The sequence below is a fragment of the Camelus dromedarius genome, chromosome 19 (assembly GCF_036321535.1).
Source record: "Camelus dromedarius isolate mCamDro1 chromosome 19, mCamDro1.pat, whole genome shotgun sequence".
Classification (NCBI taxonomy): domain Eukaryota; kingdom Metazoa; phylum Chordata; class Mammalia; order Artiodactyla; family Camelidae; genus Camelus; species Camelus dromedarius.
In genome coordinates this window covers 22404168-22421849 of record NC_087454.1, presented here as the reverse complement: position 1 = coordinate 22421849, position 17682 = coordinate 22404168, and the positions used below count along the sequence as shown (strand labels likewise).

The window sequence follows — 17682 nt, the reverse complement described above, 5'->3', positions numbered from 1 at the left end:
CATACATCCTGTTGCTTCTAGTCATCACTGGCAGGGATAAGTGCGAGGTGTAACCATGACAAAGGATGGACCCCACTATGTGGAGGCAGAGCCACAGCCTCAGTCTTGCAAGAAGTAAGCACCATTCAACTCAACAGTGCTAAATCGGCACAATGAAGCTGCAGTGTCTTAAGGCACATTTTCCTTATTCAGTAAATGAAGTCCAATATACTTCTTCTCTTACTTTTATTTTCATTTTTCATCTTAACTAATGACCATGCTCTTTAAAGAAACTGAAAGTCCAACATGAAAGTGCTGTGAAGTCAGTCAGTATGATGGAGCTGGATGCTGTCACTGCCTAATAGAGGCCAAGATCTCTCTGAAGTAGAACCCTGACTGTCATAACAACTGTCAAAAAGAAAAACAAATAAGTGGTTCCATGTGCTGCTTTTATCACTTTTAAATTGATTCTACAGATGTAGCATTTGTACGGCTGGTCAATGGGGGAGCCTAAGCCAAAGCAGAAGGACCCCGACCCAGACATCCCACCCCAAATCCAAACACATAAAACCAATGGATAAAATTTAACAAAAGAAATGCTTTCATAATATAGTTGAGCTCCAAACCAAGAAAAGAAAATATACAGATGGCAGAACAGGAACTCAAAATCAGACCTATGAGTAGGAGCTCTGAATGCAATAACTCAGAAATCAATAATAAGGAGACAGAAACCTATGCTTAGTATATTTAATCAAAGACAATTCATCTGACTCTTCCACGTTTATGTAAAAAGTACGACCCTATGCAACATGTTCAGAGTAACATGAGACTGAATAAGTAACAACTCAGCTTGACACATCTAAATTTGTAGCTAGAGCCACCCCATAAAGCTGGTGGGAAAACACCATTTTAAGTGGATCTTTCATAATTATAATCTAAAGAAATTTGGTTGCTTAGGTCCCTAGAGTATCTTTTAGAAAGTAGGTTTCTAACCAATAGGGCCATGTATGGCCAGCAGGAAAGTTAAAAAAAAAAAAAAAAAAGACTAGAAACCAACTGAACTAATCTATAGTCTGAAAGATTAAAATGCTTGATTTGCAAATGACCGGATGAAACAGCACAAACTGCGGGACTCTGAGTAGAAAGAGTACTCAATTAAAATACACAAATACACACAATGCCACTTCATTACAAACCAATTCAACTGCTTTCATAGTAAAGTAAAATTGGCAAAGTCTAAATGCCTCAGAGCACATTTTAAAAGGGTTATTATTGAAGCACAAACATGTTTACATGTATGAGTTCATAATGATTATTCACAAGAAACTCATTGGACACCTCTGAAGACTACTAGGAAACCAACTTGATCTGAAAACTGGTAAATAAGGAGAGAGAACCAAGCATTTAAACCATCTTTCCTGCACAAACTGTACCTCAGGGTAACCAAGTAGTTGATAACATGAGGTTTCTCTATAAAGTTTCTCTAAAAAGCATTCCAGTTAATAACTGAAGAAGGTAAAATAGAAATGAAAATATCACCACTTTGCTAACTCTTAATTAAATCATGGATCTGGACTGTGAACGTCAATGGCTACCAACATCACAAAAAAGAAGACTAAACAGAAGGATGCACATAACATCCTCTAGGAAGAAATCCTGCCAGGCAATTTAAACCTGAAGCAGCCCAAGTCTCTAGATCTGATTTCCAGCTTATAGGACATACAGGGGACAGATGAATATGCTGAATGATACCTCAGAGATGCAGTCAGCAAAACCAAGACTGTGGGAAGTTGGGCAAATGACCTTTTATCTTCAACAAAGTGGAATGAAAAAAATGACAGATATTAAATCCATAGATTTAAAAAGATTTATGTGACAGACCAAGCAAAAGCAATGTATGGACCTTGTTTGAACACAGATTTGAATAAAATGTAAAATATAAAATAAAATATTTGACCACATGGAAAATTTGAACTCTGACTGAACATTTGATGGTTTTAAGGAATTGCCATTTTTAGGTGTGATAATGGTATTGTGAATATTTTTTTAAAGAGTCCTTATCTTTTAGAGATACATACTTGAATAATGTGATATACAGGTTTTCTTCAAAATAATTGAGTTGGGGAGGGAGGGAATGATAAAAAGAAACAAAATTAGCCATAAGCTGGTAACTATTTTATGGGTACTTAAGGTACACAAGGATTCATTATATTATTCTCTAGACTTCTGTATGTTTGAAATTTCCATAACAAAAGCTAGAACAACAAAAGACAAAAACAAAAAGGTTTCTGTTTCATCCTGCTTGGAGAATATTGCTCCACAAATCTGTATTATTAATGACCCTCCTCTAAACATTTTGCCTCTGAAGAAGGACCCAAGAGGCCCCAATCTGACTATTAAAAGCCCTGTATCTGCACAAAGGTAACTTCTTAAATATAAGCAGCATTTAGCAGCCATAGATCAGTATATTATTTTCCAATCAGAAGGACCCAGGAGATGTAAGGGGCCTTGGAATTATTCAAGAGTCCTCAAATCCAACTACACATGTCATTTTTGCAATGGTTGAATACTCAAGTTACATCAACTATCCTACTGAATATATAAAACGTTATAAGCACATACATACACAAAAACTTATCTACAACAGCGTACATCACAGTGCTATTCCAACAGCAGAAAACTAAAAACAAACTCATGTCCAATGGCAAGGAATGGATTAAACAAATTACAGTTCATACACACTATGGAATTTCACATACCCATTTAAAAGGAGGTTGAAAATAGAAAATGATAGGAAAATGTTCACAATATATTAAGTGGAAATTTGAGACAAAAGATGTACAGAATAACGTCACTTCTGTTTGGAAAAAAAAATGCTGAATAGAGAAAAAACCAAAGTATGTACACCAAAATTACAAGAGAATTTCTTTAGGTGGTGGAAGTATAGATGATTTTATTGTCTTCTTTATGCTTTTACTTGTCCAGCAGTTTTTCTATAATAAAGGCAGAAGTCTATAATTCCGTATCTACAATTCAGAAATCCAAAGGGTTCTGGAAATACACTTTCGAAAGTTAGTGGCAAAGTCGTTCAGGTGTAAAACCTGACCTAGACTGATGTGAAGCTGTTTCATATTTATTCCATTTAGTGTGAATATTAACAGGTTTTACTCCAAAAACATAACGTTTCAGGGTGTTGCCCCAGGTCCCACCAGGGGCTCAGTACTACCCTCCAACAACCCCAAAACTCTGGATTCTAAACCCCAAGATTTCAGACAAGAGATTGTGAACTCTGCCACCATTACCACTTTTAGGCTTTTTAAAATGAGACTCATATTTGAAAATGTTGGGAAACTCCGCTATCAATTATTACGAATTTTTAAATAGGAACATCAATTTTTTAAAAAGTCCGTAACAAACAGGATTATCATTCCAGGTTCATCAAAGGTGGTAAGCATTGGGCTCCCACCAGATGACAGAAGCAGCCCACACGTGCCAGGCATTACGCATCTTACATACCTTAGCTCACGGGATGCTGCTTCAGGAGGTAGGTACTAATCTAGGCCTATTACACATATAAAGACACAAATGCTCAGAGAGGTTATATAACTTGCCTAAGTCACAAGGCAGAGTTGGGTCAGAGCCTGAGCCTTGGCCGCCATGCTAAATTCTCACCAGTTAAATTCTGCTCCCTGGATCATCTCCCCGGTTTTTAATAGTGGTAATAACATCACAAGTAGAACAGAGACAACTGGCTTGTTTTAAAAACTCTTTTGATTTGTAAATTAAATAAACTTGATCTACAAATTACTGAGAAAGAATAAATACGAAGCCATACCATATAATTTCTAGTATTACTACTATTAACTCCAACCACACCAAAGTTATTTGAAGATGTTTTATGAATGTAACAATATAATTTTCTATACCACAAAAAATCTGCCAGTAATCTTTTGGAAATCAGTGTGGGGAACATTTTCTGAGGGCTCTCCAGAAAAGACTCAGTTTCTGCCCACAAGAGAACCTGACATTTCCAAGAACAAACTCTCTACTGTCTACTTTTGGGGTTTCCTTGGTGTCTCTGGGCTATAACACCCAGTAATTTACTTTCCCTACTGAAGACTAGGGCAGAAATAGCCTTAACTTCCTTTTGCAAACCAAAATTCACAGCTGTTTGAGGTGAGCAAACCAAGAGGGATGGGGGTGGGGAAAGAACCTTCTGAAGGGATTTTTCTGGCCAAGGATGCAACTTTCACTGGGATCATAACCTCCCAGGACAAGTGAACAAGCTGGAGCTGACTGGATACAAACCAAATTCTTCACAAGATAGTTTCAGTGTTTCCTGTCTCTAATTTTTGCAACTAAGACAGTAAAAACTGAACTTCAATGGGAGAATTCAGGAAAAGGGAGATCCCTGATTTACCAAACTTCTGTTAAATTATCTTGTACTACAAGTAGATGCCTTGCTCAGTTTAAGACTAGGCATTCTCTAGATCTTTTGATATGAAGTAATCACACGGAAGTCATTTCCAGGCATGCTACCTTTTTTGTTTTGTTTTAACAGGGGAACCACATTCTACTTTAGAGAAAGCAAAAATGTGCAGCAATTCCAAAGTAAAAGAAAAGGACTGTCATCCCAATAAAATTATACTTAAAGAAGTATCTTAAAAAGTTTTTTAAAAACTATTTTTAATGAATTAATGAGGTTTTGTGGAAGATCCAGAAAACTGCTATCCTAATAAATAGCTGTGTTTTGTTTTGTTGTTTCATTTTTGCGTTCTCTTAGAAGAGCAGGTACTTAGATCAGATAAATCCATGAATTCCTGCTTCCAAGCCCTCCCACTCTACAATTCTTACATGGTCAGTGTTGCTTTCTTCCTCAGGATGTTAAAATCACCTTGCTCAAACAGTCACGTTCAAAAGAAATCTGGCACAATAGGAGGACAAAAGTAAAAGGGTCAGCATGAGAAAAAGCTGTCATCTCATTATAATTTCCAAGCTACAGATCCATTCTGGGGGGGTGAAGAGAGGCCATTTCAATCGAATGGTTAGAGTAATTATTTTTTTTTAGTCTGAAGTCCTTAAGTAAGTATCAGGAATGAGTCTTCAGACTGATCTTAAACAATGAATAACTTTGTCATATATTCTGACATTTGGGGAGAACCTGTTATTGTCCCCTAAATGGGGTCCATTTTTCAAAACTTCATTCTCCATTCCTTATTTCAGAACCTTTTCCTATCTGTGGGAAACTCGTGACTGTTTTTGGATAGTCTCCCCCTGCCCACAGCAGGGTAAAATCTGGTTTACAGCCACATTTATTGCTACTGTCTATAAATTTCCAGACTTCTCCAGCAAGCCTCTTTGGCTTCTTTTCTTACTGTTCTCATGCTTAAGGTATCAGGTCTAGAACTCTCCTAGATCATGACACAATCTACTCCTCAGCTCCAGCCTTTGGTCTAGTTTCTCTGTGCTTCTAAACCCTGAGGAGTGCATTTCACTTCTCGTCATTTACATACATTCACATTCACACAAATCAGGTATTCAGCTCATAATTCATTTTATAGTTTTAAGCTAATATTTGATATTTTCTTTTAACATTTCCTTTCCTCAGAACTTTTTGCCCCTTACTTGGTAGAATTCACTTTTAACTCAAATCTTACTGTATTATCACACAGAAGTTGCTTTTCTGAAAATCAGTAGTTTCACTATAACCATAAACATGTCAAACTCCCCATTAAGTGAGAATTTGAGTGCCCACTATGTGCCCAGAGCTGAAAAATACCATGAGTTTTTTTTTTAAGTTTAGTACAGTGCCTGTCCCAAGCTACAGAGTAAAAACATGCATCCATTCAAATCCATGCTATTCTAGAATCTCTGTAGGACTAGGCATTTAGGTTAACTATGCCTTCTAGATCATCTATTGCTTGTCCTCTGAAGCAACAAAAATTATACCTGAATCATTTTGGATAGAAAACTAAAATGTTTTTTGTACTTTCATTAACAAGCTATACTGAACATAATTTAATCTTTGACTGGCTAAGAGTCAAAAAAACAGCTATTACAGCACTAAACTATAGTACAATGAGGTCTTGGGCCTAAGCGGGTGTGTAAGGATGCACACATCTGTGTTAATAGTCTTGAATTACTGAGGGTGGCAAAAATTCTGCTAGACTTTAACCACTTTTCCTGTCCCTCACTTTTCAGTCTGTCACACAATCATGCTACTATAAATGTACTGTATTGGGAGAGGTACTAATTTTGATAGGGCACCTACTATGTGCCAGGTCTGAGATAAACTCTACAGTGTGTCTAACAATTGGCCTGGCACAAAGGAGATGATGGGTAAGCGTTTAGTGAGTGAACGTCATTAACATGCCTGCCTGAGCAGGGCCTCTCCCTAATTGACTGCTTCCAATCTGCACCGGCTTGGAAAACAGATTTCAAGTGTGAAAGAATAACATTTAAAACATGTCTCAAATGAACTTACCTACAAAACAGACTCACAGACATAGTGAACAAACTTATGGTTACCAGTGGGTAAAGGGAGGTGGGAAGGGATAAATGAGGAATTCAAAAATTGCACCTCTTGGGGAGTGATAGAAATGTTAGCTATCTTGAGTGTGGTAGTGGTTTCATTGGTGTATACATCTATCAAAGTTCATCAAATTGTACATCTGAAATATGTGTAGTTTACTGTACAGGAACCATACCACCATAAGGTGTTTAAAAAAATAAATAAAAACAACAACAAAAATGTGTCCGCCATGGTACTCTGCCCACAGCAGATATGGCAAAATTGTACATGCTGAACTAAACCGAGGAAGCCTAGCAGTGAGCACTTACAATGTGCCAGAAAACTGTGGGAAGTTTCTCACACTCATCACCTAAGATAACACCTCTAAGGCAAATAATATTATCCCCATTTCACAGATGCAGAAATTGAGGCTCAAAGTGGTTGAGTAATTTGTAGAATATCAAGCAGCTACTCATTGGTGGCAGTGGAATGTGAATCCAGGCAGTCTGACTTCAGAACAAGTGGTCTTAACAAGCATCATACTATATATACTACCTCTGAATAAATGTATAGTAAATAAGTGACAGTCAAAAGGGATAACAGCTTTTTCCCCCCTATTAGAAGTCTTCTTTGCTGACTTTCTGATTCTCAGGTATGTTCTCAATTGGCGAGGGTGACTATAAATTGTGAAAAATAGGCAAGCAAAGTATGAGCTGAAGAGCTACTGCAGATAATGGGTTCCAAACAAGCAGAAGGCTGGGAGATCTGCGTGTATTAGGGTGATTAGGGAGGGCTTTAAGAAGTTAAGACCTAAGTCCAAGCAGAATAAGAGAAAGGGATGGGGTGAGAGAGGAGGCATTTTGTAGCTTAGGAATAAGCACAAAGCCTTTGTGGAATGAGGGGGTAGGAGGGGTCATAAACAGATGAGTGGACAAACACACATGTGGTCTGGAACATTTATATTCACTGCAGCTGTAAGCTCCTATTCCTGACTGCTTTACTTGGTTACTTAAAACAGCTGGACAAACATAGGTTGCAACTGGCAATACTAATGGGCCAAAGCTAAAGCCATGATTCTACAGTTCTCATTAAATAACCCAGGATCCCTGAGGTTGGGAGTGTGGGCACAGGGGACCTACCCTCTACTATTTCCAAACCTAAAAAGGGAGGACATGCTGACCTAGGGATTATCTAAATGCATGGTCTCATTTTCGTCAAAATCTTTCACTAGTTGAACCAGAGTCACCTCTAATTAATGACATACCTAGTGTAACTAGTGCCTGCAGATCCTCCCTGCCCCTAGGAGTCAGAGGGAAGAGAGGCTAGGGCAACTCTCATGCCATCCACCATCGCTACAATAGATACAGGAGCAAGTCAGAAGGTATCAGATCTCTTACACAAGGGAATGGAGATACCATTCACACTTTATGACAGAGACTAGGCATATCAGCATGAGGCCCAGAGTGAAAAAATATTGTGCTCAACAAAGATTCTCTAGTCTTACTTAACTACAAGGCAGCTAAATCCTCAGCAAAATTTCAACAGCTTCTGAGCAAGAGAACTAAGAATAACTTGAAGGCAGGAGATATGTGAAAGTTTCTCACTTCAGCAGGACATACTGTAGGTTACAGTATCTTTGGCAAACTCCAAATGCTACAGCATTCACCTCATTAGAGAAAGGCACCTTCAAACTTGTATGGTCTTTCTCTCGTCTCTCAGGCATCACAAGTGCAGAAATATAAAAGTAATCCAGTTAAGAGTCAAAACCCAATTCGTGCATTCAAAGTACATTTACTGAACGTCTCTGTCTGGCACTGATATAGGAACTAGTAATATAAACATAAGAAAGACTAAGACACTCTGAAAGATGGAAGTAAGCCCACCCATTATTATTTCCTTTTATCACACCCAACCACTCAAGGGTCTAGGCAGAGTGTTCTTTTAGTAACCCACTAACACCAAATAAGTATCCCTTCCCACTTCTGTGCCCCTGATCATGGTGTGCCCACCTGGAACACTATCACAGAACTTCACCTACCCAAATCCTCAGGTCCTTCAAAGTCAGCTGAAGTCCCCCTCCTCCTGAAAGCCCTGATCTCCATCTCATCCCAAAGTGATATCTCATTTTTCCGAACTACTAACAGTAAGTACCACCATCAGTTCATGTAGAAATGTATCATTCTCTAATTGATACTTTTATTTATTCAACAAACCCTGAGTACAATGTGACAGCATTGTTCTAGTGGCTGGAGAAATTGCCCCAAATGGTACTAGTTTTTGCCTCCCCAAAATAACTTGCTGGAAGAGTTCTTTTCTCATACTGTTCTTTAAAATCTTCTGTAGACACCTGGGTTTGCACTCAGTGCTTAATATCTAACAATTTGTTAGAGCCTTGGGCTCCTTTGGTCCAAGCTCACGCAAATCGAAGTTACATAAACTAATGGGGAACAAAAACAAACACAGCCATTTCTAAATGAACTTCCACTTCTTAAAAACCTCAAAGAACAAGGAAGGAAAAGAAAACAGGCTATGAAAGTGCTGCTGAAACAACACATTTTACTCACACTGACAAAGCACCTCCAATCCCCTCTCCAAGCCACACAAATGTGACCTTTTTCTCTCAATCCTTACAGTTCCAGATTCAAGTGTTCATTTTAACAGACCTTGGAAAAGTTTAAAGTACCCTTCAGTTTCCTAAACAAGCCTTTCAATAGCTTTATTTTTTGATGAATCCTGCATATGCCACTTAACAGACTAATCCAATGAGGTTTACTACAAGGCACCAGAATTTAAGCTTCAAGCACAAAAGGGGCTCAAATAACACTCTGAATGTGATAAACCCAGAGGAAATTTTAATATAAACAACAAAAGCCACGTCCCGCAGAGCCCTGTAGAAGGTTCCAAGTTCCCAAAAGAAGGGAATCAAGAGAATTTCTTCCAGGGGAACCCTGAGATTCTGCAAGGCGTGGGAGTTTCTGCAGGAGATGAGGGAGATTTAAAATACACATTTTTTTGCTCTAAAGTGGTTTGAAATACAACAGCTGGCACCCGACAGCGGGCGAGGGTGAAGCCGGGCTGTACCATGCGGCGGAGGCTGCCACCTGGGCACTCCCACCATTCTTCTCAGCCGGGTCAGGACGCGAGACCGGGAGAGCCCGAAGCCGCGCGGACCCGCACCGGCGCCCCTTGCCCCTTGGGCCGCCTGCTCTCGCCCCGGGACACGAGCAAACCCACCCCACTTGGGTCTCCGGAGCCACGACCTCTCTGGGGACCTACGAAACGGGAAGGGGAAAGGGGGTCTCCAGGCGGCTGCCCGGCCCCGGAGCATTACTCACCTGAGCAGACTGGAGAGGGGATGGCTCGAGGAGCCGAGACCGCCGCCGCCACTGCTGCTGCCCCCGGAGCCGCCGCCGCCGCCGCCACCGCCGCCGCCGCCGCCCCCGAAGCCTGAGGAGAGCCGCTTCCCGGACAGCAGCTTCTCCACGGCCGGGAGGTGCCCCGTGCGGGCCGCCTCCAGCAGCTCCTGCTCCTTCCCCATCCCCAGGGCCGCCGCCCCCCAGACCCCACTACCGGGGCCGCTGCGGAGCCTGTACCGGCTCCCAAACTTTCCGTCTCCGGGCAACGCACCCCCCAAACCGGCCGGGGACACCACCCCCCTCCCCCCCGCCTTTTCTCCCCAGGAGCGCGTCACTTCCGGGATCTGGCGTCACGCGTCACCGCGCCCCGCCCCCTTGTTCACCTAGCTGGGCGGGGCTCGGCGGGCGGGCGCAGGTGGCTGTGGTTTGCGCAAAGTGGACTCAGCTGCGCCGAAATAGGCCTCCCAGGGCATGAGGAGAGCGTCACGTGGTCACCCTCTGTACGAGTAGAAGGAAACAAATGCGGTACACCTGTACGCGCCTCTCAACGTGCACTTCTTCCCCAAAGGTTTTGAGAGCCCACAGGGCAGGAAATACGGTAATTCATCCAAGCAGTGTAGAAACAAAGAGAGAAATATGGTAACGCGCACCTACATTTCCAAGTCAGTTCTTTCTGGACGCAGAAATCAAACATGTAATGGGTGTGGGAACCTAATGATACAGAGGTGAATAAAATGCCCCCCTCTGTACCTCTATGAGGGAAAAGAGGAAATTTTTCAAGTAGAAATATCTCCACTTCATGCTCCCAACCGCTAAAATAGATGATTAAAGCGAAACATTCAAAGGAAAGACTTCCCTCCCAGTTGGATGTGTTTCTTCTTACTTTGATGACATTAACCGAACTGATTAAAAGTCAGTTGGTGAAGACAAAAAAAAGTCAATTGGTGAATCCGACGCCAATCTTGAGTACTGGTGAATTGGGGAAATCATTCAGTTGGGTAGAAACTATGCCTGTTTTGTTTCTGGTACTAGCGATGTTCCTGGCTCGAAGTAGGCGCTCAATAGTTGTGGAGTTATTATTGAATTGGATAAATTCTGTTCAAGCTATATGACTTTTTTTTTTAAGGTGCAGAAGAGAAATGCTGGCAATTCCATGTAAACACAGGCCAGCGATCTCTGTCCAAATGAACTGTACGAAGTTGAGTCCTGGTCTGAGTTTACCCGGTAGCCGTGTCCCACGACAAGGGGGTGCAGCGCAACTGAGTTTTCTCCTGTCCCCAAACTTTACTCTGAGGAAAGTGGATTATGAATGAAGTTAACTAATATTGTGTCTTTAGAAAGACCGAAAGGAAAAAGAAACCCTTCAGTAAACAACGCAGCTCTCCCTTACAAATCCTAGTTTCCCAGAGTGGAAAATCCACAAACTGAATTCCGTAACCTCAATTTTCCCTCTCCCCACCGCCATCAAATCAGAATTAACACGGAGCCCTGAAATCCTCTACGAGCGCCTCTAAATGACCCCTCCGAGGAGCGGTACGGGTGATGTCATCTCAGCGCGACGACAGGAAGTAAACTCCTGGGCTGCAGTGCTGCGTGAGGTCCCGAGCTCCTGAGTCTGACAGCGCCACGATCTCCTCTCCCTTCTTTTCGCCGCGATGGATAATGCCTGCGAGTCTCCCACTGAAAAAGGTGGAGAGACAGGGGAGTCAGATGAGACGGCAGCTGCTCCCGGGGTTCCCGGGGTTACTGATACGGACGGAATCCCGGAGGAAACTGACGGAGATGGGGACTTGAAAGAAGCCGCAGCAGAAGAAGGCGAGGTAGGAAGAAATGTGTCAATGAGGCCAGAGGCGTTGTGTCACAGGCTGCTCGTCGGGCTTCTTGGTTGGTCCTCCCAAGCTAAGATTCTCGAACTCACCATGACTCCCTTTAGATCTGCAATCGTGTCGCGCAGAGTTTGGGGACGGGGTTGGGGGGCGGTAGGCTACAAAACCTTAGTGCAGGTTCGGTTCCAGAGACCCAACCGCTGGCTCGATATTTTTATTCCCTGACTAAGGGCGCTAAAATTACTTATAAGGGATTTTCAATAGCCTCCTGGTTTTCCTGGTGAGGAAATTGGAGTTGGTGCTACACTGAGGATTAGGGCAAGAGCTAGGACCCAGGGTCCCTAGTACCCCTTTTACCGCAATATAGTTTTTTAAAATGTGTTGCTTAAGCATAACTTTGTCATTATAGGCTGCAGAGTCGTTAAAGGGACACTTTGAGGTAGTTACTAATTTAGTCACGTTCTTACCCTCTTGAAATACTTAACTGCTACCAGTGACCTGGGCGCTAATGTCCAAGGGTCTGTATGGCATAAACACACCAAACCTATCGAATGTGTCACCCCAAGAGCATCAGTGAGCATCAGTCAGGAGACCAGAATTTCAAAATTCTGTGGGTTCCATTTCTAAAGGTAGAATCTTGGGGTCTTAGAGCTATAATTCCTATATGAGTTTAAGTGTGAGATTATGGGGGAAGACATTGGATTAAATGGAAACAGCCTTTCAAAGCATAAAGTTGCATAGAAATAAAGTTAAGAACTTTTAGAAAAAGAAAAATGTGACAAAACTATTTTAAGAAGGAATCTTTAAAAGAGATTTCAAGTACAGAAAGTATTTGAATAATAATCAGCTTAGTCCAGTGAAGAGCTCTACATACAGAAATTTGCACCCAGCAGAAAATTGAACAATTTTTGATGCTTCTGAAACACTTTAAGAAATTGATCATATATCAGACCACAAATAAAAACATGAATTCTTAAAAGTAGAAATCATAACAGGCCACATCCTGTTAGTACAGTGCAATAAAACCTGAAATTAAAAAAATAAAAGGCTTCTCCCACTCCAACTCCTGGACATTTTTAACTATTTTCAAAATAGCCCTGGGATTAAAGAAATTCACAGAGAGAACGCTACATCAAATCCCATGGAATTTGACCAAAACTTTATTTAAAGAAAACTTTGTAACCTTATGTATTTTTTATTAACAAGAGATATTGAAAATAAGCACCCAACTCAAGAAACCAGAAGAAGAACAAAATAAACCAGAAGAATGTAGGAACAAGGAGTTAATAAGAATAAAAGTAGAGACTAATGAATTAGTGCTTTAAAAACATAAACAATAAAATTAAGACCTGGTTATTTAAAATGTAAATATACAACAATATGAAATAAGAAAGGGCTGTAGGCACTGACATGGAGATCTTTAAGCTATAAAAAAATTTAATGTTCAAATTTAGACCAAGTGCTTTTGAAAATTTAAGAAAATTGGCTCTTTTTAAGAATAATATAAATTACCAAAATTGAAGCACAAAGAGGTTAGAAAATTTGTTTAAATTAGTAACTAGAGAAGAAGTTGAAAAGACTGATAAAGATTTATTACTTTACTCTTACCCACCACTCATATTCCTGTATGAGTTTAAATGTAAGTTCCTCTTTAAGGAAAAGAGAAATTAAATCCCATTAATGAGATATATTGTATCCTTAGATTCTGTATTAAGTTAGAATTTTGATTTGTTTTGTTGTTTTTAAACATCTAGCATAAGTAAAATAATGTTAAATGTTTATATGATGAGAAATAAAAAATGAGACAAACCGATCTTCAAAAAGTTCTCATTCTAGCGATAGGAAATAAATATTTGCATGATATAATAGAATTGAAAGATAGGGAAAAAGATCCCTAAATGGGGGAGAAGCTCACTTTAAAATTCCAAATTCAAAGAAACACTATTTTAATAAGGTACCCCCTTTTTAGTATTCTTTCCACATGGAATCATCTATAGATTTAGAGGAAGAAGAGCTGGCTGGATGAAAAGGACTTTGCTGACATCCCCACACCAGGAGAGGTGGGCTCAGGGAGAGAGTGGTTTTCATGATCCTTGGCATTTTATTGCCCTTGTAAATAAATACTGGAACTATGATCATAGCTAACCTGGAAAACTGGATTATTGGGCAGGTTTTCTTTTCACAGCTGGACTAAAAACTGCTTTTTTTAAAATTGAAGTATAATTGATTTACAATGTTGTGTTAGTTTCTGGTATACAGCAAAGTGATTCAGTTATACACACATGTATTCTTTTTCATATTCTTTTCTGTTACAGGGTTGTTTCAAGATATTGAATATAGTTCCCTATGCTATACAGTAGGAACTTGTTATTTATCTATTTTATATATAGTAGTTTGTATCTGCTATAAACTTCTTTATATCTTACACTGGTATATCTTACACTTGATGGTACAGCCTATGCCTGGAACCAAAAAAACTACAGAAATAAATGGATTTATTGTGTTGTCATGAATATGGTATCTTCTTACCTTGCCCAAGTCTGGAAAGTAGGCCAAACATAGAACGGGGTTTCTTTTGTCTTCTCAGCTCAAGAGTCAGGATATCTCAGATTTAACAGCTGTTGAAAGGGAAGACTCATCATTACTTACTCCTGCAGCCAAAAAGCTGAAAATAGATACCAAAGAAAAGAAAGAGAAGAAGCAGAAAGTGGATGAAGATGAGATTCAAAAGATGCAGTAAGTCACTTTCTGATCTTTCCCCTTTCAAGGCTCTAACTTGACCACACAAAGTTAATACATTTTTCTTCACCTTAAAAACATTTTTTTCTTTTTTTAAACTCAAAAGAAAATAAAGCAATTAATACATTATGTTACATTATAGAAAATATACATTTTTAAAAGTATCACCTTACCACCAAAATAAACACTGTTAATATTTTAATGTATATTATTCTCCAAGATACTTTCTTTACATATACTTATAAATAAAATTAAATTAAAAATTCCAAAGATGTTAAATACTGTTTGTAACCTATTTTCCACATTATATACAGTGAGTGTTTTCCATGTCCATAATTATACATCTAGGTCATAATTTTCTTTAAAATGGAAATAGCTTCATTATGTTTTCTGATTGTAAAATAATATGGGTTCATTGCAAATAATTCAGAAATAAAGAAAAAAATAGAAGAAAAAATTACCCACAGTCCCACCACCCAGAGTTTACATGTATAGCTAAATATTTTCACATTAGTAAATATGCCCATAAATCATCATTTTTAATGGCCACATTATATTCCATTAGATGGATGAACTATAATTTAACCAATCCCTGTAGTTGTTTTGATTTTTTTTCTTGTGACAACATTATAATGAACATTAAGTTTTTTCCTCTATATTTATTGGCCATTGGGATTTTTGTATATTTCCTGTTCATTTCCTTTGCTCATTTTCTAAAATTGGTATGGCCATCTTTTAATTTATTTGAAAAATTTAACTATATATTAACAGTATTAACCCTTTTCCATATAGTTTACATTTTCCCCCTAGTCTATTAATGTTGGAAACTACTAGTTGAATATAAATTTATATATTAAATTTTTACCATCAACATGAAGTGTAGTAAGGTAGTGTAATGGGGAGAGCGAGCCTCATGCTGAAAACATAATCTATAGAGTGTGATTCCATGACCCAACACTGTTGTTTTTGTTCTTAATGTTAAGTAAGAAAGGAACTTGTGTTTCACTTATTGTCAGCTTCCTTAAGGGTAGAAATCCTTGTCTTCATACCTTGTAAGCACTAAGCCTAATACTATTGACCCCTTGAAAAATTCATTTTCTAAATGTCTGAAACTTGCCTTTAATAATGTATCTTAAGTATCCATTCTTGCAAGTGAACTTAATTACCTGAATCTTTGTCTAGAATCCTGGTTTCTTCTTTTTCTGAGGAGCAGCTGAACCGTTATGAAATGTATCGCCGGTCAGCTTTCCCTAAGGCAGCCATTAAAAGGGTAAGGATGGATTACCACACTTCATTTCCATCAGCTGTGAGAACTGAACTAGACTCAAGAGCTATATCTATTGGCATTTTGAAGTGAGATGTTAGGCAAGTTTGGTGGATCATTTAAGTGGGAAAATAAAAATAACATGCCCCTCAAAAATCTGACTAGTCATAGTTTTGTATTCTAGGGATAGAGTCTCAACAAACAGGATAGACCATTATATACCTGAATCCTTGTTTTAATAGTCTCAATTTCAGCATCTGGCCTTTAGTGAACTCTTTTTCAGTGCAGAGCTCTCGTGTGTACTATGTTCCAAAGCCAGTCCTTGACTACCTTAATCACAGAGTCTTTGTCCTTCTTTCAAGCTGATCCAGTCCATCACTGGCACCTCTGTGTCTCAGAATGTTGTTATCGCTATGTCTGGTATTTCCAAAGTTTTCGTCGGGGAGGTGGTAGAAGAAGGTGAGTGGTTTTGGTCTAAATACTGGATTGAACCTGTGGTGGTCTGATTTCCAAGAATATCTATGCTGAGGGACTTATTAAAGCACCAGTGATAGTTTCCATTTACACTAGATAGAAGTTGACCAAAGCAGGAGCCTTGTATTTAGGAGAGCATGACCATTATTCCTTGAAAGTTTCAATACTGGGAGGCCTGGAAGCATCTAGGAAATCTCCCTTCCTTATTCCTGTCCTTAGCTCAGGGTGACAGAAGCAGGCTTTGTATTTTTCTCCAATAAACTTTGCTCATTTCTGCTGCCAAAAGTAAAGATACATGAAAAGCAGTTGCTGGGGCTGACCAGTGTGGTCTGGTAGGTAGTTGTCCCTGATGTTATGACCCCCGGGAACTGCCCTCTTGTCCATCAAGTAAAGAACCTGGGTGCTGTCCATTGCTAATTGCTAGCTGGTGAAATGTTTGTCTTTTTTTTTTTTAAGAAGATATGTTTTAAACTGTTGCCTATGATAAAGCCTGATATGGGATATTATGCTAAAGCTAACATGATACATTTTACAGCATTCTCTTAAGAAGGGAACATGTCTTGGTTTATTTCTTTAGGCAAGATTTAATGAGAATTACAGGACTCAAAAGGATTGTGATTAATAAGCTCTTGTGTGATAATGAAACTTTCTCCTTGCCCTCTGTTTAGCACTGGATGTGTGTGAGAAGTGGGGAGAAGTGCCACCGCTACAACCCAAACACATGAGGGAGGCTGTTCGGAGGTTAAAGTCAAAGGGGCAAATTCCCAACTCGAAGCACAAAAAAATCATCTTCTTCTAGACCAAAGTCCAGAAGGGCCTGAAGGAAGAAGTACTGGTTCCAGACTCCCTATTGCATGAGACTTTGTGCAGTGGTGCTTTAGTATCTCAGTCCTCCAAGGATTCCATGATTTTAATATCTTTCTCAAAACTCTAATATTCATTACACCTAAAAGAAGGCATGCAGCCTGTTTCATACTTGCCTTGACTAATTATTGGGGCCTCTGAAGGCATTTTACCATTCATTACTGGCTGGTTGAAAGAAGAGAGGTACATGGGCCTTAAGCATCTTCTGGACAGAGGAGCTGCTGTCAGAAAGAAAACCTTTCCCAGAAGGTTTGATGGTTTCACGTTGAAGCCTGAAGTTGCGGTGACTTAGGTTGTTTCATGCAGCTGGTTTTAAGTAAATGAAACCACCAGAAACTTTTGACTTGTGATACTCTACCATGAAGGACATGGTGATAGCAGGAGTGGTGGAATAGTTTGTCCCTGTAAACAGTTAAGATTCTTCTATGAATTTTGGTGAGTGATCATTAAACTGTTTTACAACATGTCCTATGTGTATTCATTTTCTGTCTAGCTGGTTGGAATGGAAAGAAGCTCATCGTTCTTTTTTGGTGTCAGAATAAAACTGGTTTTGACTTTTTTGTGAAAATTTGAGTCTTCCCATTTTCTACTAGAACCATTAAAATTGTATATCATAGATTGTCATTCTAAGTGAAGTAAGCCAGAAAGAAAGAAAAATACCATATGATA

At 39.4% G+C, this 17682-nt stretch overlaps 2 protein-coding genes across 7 annotated transcripts in view; one reads left to right on the top strand and one right to left on the bottom strand.

The window, feature by feature from the left end:
* Nucleotides 1-10149, bottom strand: part of ANKS1A (ankyrin repeat and sterile alpha motif domain containing 1A) — a 176647-nt gene extending 166498 nt beyond the window's left edge. For 3 of the 6 annotated variants that reach the window (XM_031434885.2, XM_064476406.1, XM_064476405.1), the window contains exon 1: nt 9826-10148. In XM_031434885.2, coding sequence (XP_031290745.2) covers nt 9826-10028 — 203 coding nt within the window. In that variant the 5' untranslated portion in view covers nt 10029-10148. Of the gene's footprint in view, nt 1-9825 lie in introns of all 6 variants that reach the window. The other 3 variants (XM_064476407.1, XM_064476408.1, XM_031434884.2) reach the window with 2 other exon arrangements.
* Nucleotides 10150-11405: 1256 nt separating this feature from the next.
* Nucleotides 11406-17477, top strand: TAF11 (TATA-box binding protein associated factor 11). The gene is made up of 5 exons (XM_010994510.3): nt 11406-11666; nt 14260-14408; nt 15594-15681; nt 16038-16134; nt 16818-17477. The coding sequence occupies exons 1-5, from the start codon at nt 11502-11504 to the stop codon at nt 16946-16948; spliced, it is 630 nt and encodes a 209-aa protein (XP_010992812.1). The 5' UTR covers nt 11406-11501; the 3' UTR covers nt 16949-17477.
* Nucleotides 17478-17682: the final 205 nt, after the last annotated feature.

What these genes read in the sequence shown, in the direction of transcription:
- TAF11 (XM_010994510.3), top strand. Translation starts at nt 11,502, where the DNA reads ATGGATAATGCCTGCGAGTCTCCCACTGAAAAAGGTGGAGAGACAGGG. An exon ending in GATGAGATTCAAAAGATGCA is followed by an intron (nt 14,409 to 15,593) that starts GTAAGTCACTTT and finishes ATCTTTGTCTAG; the next exon opens with AATCCTGGTTTCTTCTTTTT. An exon ending in CGGGGAGGTGGTAGAAGAAG is followed by an intron (nt 16,135 to 16,817) that starts GTGAGTGGTTTT and finishes CCCTCTGTTTAG; the next exon opens with CACTGGATGTGTGTGAGAAG.